This window comes from Myotis davidii, unplaced genomic scaffold (genome assembly GCF_000327345.1).
Source record: "Myotis davidii unplaced genomic scaffold, ASM32734v1 scaffold962, whole genome shotgun sequence".
NCBI lineage: Eukaryota > Metazoa > Chordata > Mammalia > Chiroptera > Vespertilionidae > Myotis > Myotis davidii.
This window is the reverse complement of record NW_006295559.1, coordinates 360,716-362,795: the sequence shown is the minus strand read 5'-3', so window position 1 is coordinate 362,795 and position 2,080 is coordinate 360,716. Positions and strand designations below refer to the sequence as shown.

The 2,080-nt window shown below is 49.4% G+C and overlaps 1 protein-coding gene across 5 annotated transcripts in view; it reads right to left on the bottom strand.

Moving 5' to 3' along the window:
- Positions 1 to 2,080, bottom strand: part of ZNF385D (zinc finger protein 385D) — a 575,248-nt gene that overhangs the window by 274,481 nt on the left and 298,687 nt on the right. Inside the window, exon 1 of one of the 5 annotated variants that reach the window (XM_006770163.2) lies at positions 1,953 to 2,073. The exons of 1 other annotated variant lie outside the window; for it this stretch is intronic. In XM_006770163.2, coding sequence (XP_006770226.1) covers positions 1,953 to 1,974 — 22 coding nt within the window. In that variant the 5' untranslated portion in view covers positions 1,975 to 2,073. Of the gene's footprint in view, positions 1 to 1,061; positions 1,327 to 1,952; positions 2,074 to 2,080 lie in introns of those variants that run through there. 3 more of the 5 variants (XM_015568075.1, XM_006770162.2, XM_015568074.1) reach the window with 3 other exon arrangements.

The following is a 2,080-nucleotide window of genomic DNA, read 5'->3' as shown; positions in this document are numbered from 1 at the left end:
TTCCTGAATCCACAGGATTCCCTCCGGGAATAGAAAAAAACGTTATCTCAGGCCAGGATTATGGTAAGACCAAACCACGCTCATGACACGCAGGGCAACTTTAGCCTTGCCTTTAAAAGAGTATCATTTCACTCGAAGTAGGACATCACATTTCAATTGGTACTATTAAAAACTTGCATTGCACAGTGAAACTAGCTGTCCTGTGAATCACCCTGCTTCACAAGTCGGCTGGGCTAGCGGACAGTGAATAACATGAACTAGCCCGGCGAACACTTCACCAATAGCCACACGATCATCCAGTGCAGCACGGAGGGCCTCTGACCATACTTTTACACTATGCCAGCGCTCTAGTTCATGCTAAGTCCTCATCGCACTCGCACAATAAATCGCTGCAAGAGGCTGAAAACTTTAAGCAAAATTACCATCTACTCCCCACCCCTCAAATAGCATTAAGATGCCAACATGTTCTTTTGTCCAAAAGACATGCCATCTTTACCAACTTTTCCACGTATCAAAAATATATTCATGATCAACAATAACCACTTGCTATTTTATTCATTGCCAATACACAAGCTTACTACCTCCATCATTATAACCCCTGGCAAAGGGTGTTGTTCAACTCTGGAGTCTGCTTAGATTGGATATGAAATCGGAATCATTTCTTTCCAATCGATTTATTTTAATGCCTCTTTTCTAATATGACACAAATTACAGGGCCATCAAAACTGCTGTCAAGACAACTAAAGGTGTTCAGCTTTTGCAACTTGTGTCCCTTCCACACTTTCACAAATGTTTCAAAGGCTTGAGAGGAGAGACAGAGAGAGAGAGAGAGAGAGAGAGAGAGAGAGAGAGAGAGAGAAAGAGAGAGAGAGACAGGGAAAAGCACATAGTACACACAGAAATAAATACCCGAGACACTAGTACTGCCCCACATGCATTTATCTAAATATTTCTTTAATCTGAAAAATGACTCTGGACTCTCTACTTCATGCTGAGAAATCACACAGAGCATTAAGCCTCTTCAATCCTTCCTCAAGCCCTCCCCAGTTGCTCTCACAAACCTTTGAATATCAGATAGATGCCCTTAGATGATGACGCCGGGTGGAACTCACAGAGGGAAAGCATAACTTCAGGGAGGAGGAGAGGAGATTCGGTTCTAATCCGTGGCTTCTTATGTGGCGAAGGGGTGCTGCCTCCTTCCCTGGCAGCAAGTTGCAGCGTTACAGTGCGACTGTACAGCTCCCCGCCTGCGCCCCGCGCTCCACTGAGAGCCCAGCTGTGAGCCTCAACATGTTTTCTGGAAATGCGGGCAGCTCCCCTGAAAACCTAAGGGAGGCTCCCACCGCGGCACCCCACGACACTGCACACGTATCTCACCGCTCCGCGACGTCTACAGGTTTAAAATAAAATGCACGGGGCGCTGGGCTGCTCTGGCTGCATGGGAAACGGGGATGGGGTGGAGGAGTGTTCTCAGCGGCTCAGCCACCGCTCACCAAAGACTGTTTTCCCTTTCTGCCTCCGAATGAAGGAAAAGCCCAAATGCTTCAGGAAACACTGCCACTGGCTAAGCTTCCGCAGCATCCCTGGCAGAGGAACTTTCACATTCCCGTAAGTTAGCCCCTGGCTTCCCACGCCGCGCACCAGGTCTCCTTCGGCCCCCAGCTACTAAAAAAGCCAACTTCCTGCGGGCAGATCCAGGCAAAGTTTATCCACCCCCACCCCCGTCTCTCTTCTTCCCCAACTTAAACTCATCCAGGACCAAGAGCCCCAACCACAGCACAAAGGAAGCTTGGAAGGCTGCGCCAACAGCCTGGTCCCCCGGGTGCCAATCGGAGGAAGGTTGAATGTAACAGATTCTTGCGGTTTCAAGGTTTTAAAAATAAATAAGGGCTTATCTGCACCGATGAAGCGCTGGTCGCCCCCAGAATTGCAGCCTCGGAGTTAGCACTCACCAAAATACATTATGTTTCTCATTAATCGGACAGCTGGAACCCCACCGCGGCGTCTTCAGCATCAGCTCGCACCCAAGGCTGGCTCGCGGCGCGGAGCCCGTTCATGCTACACGCGGCCGCGGCGTCCC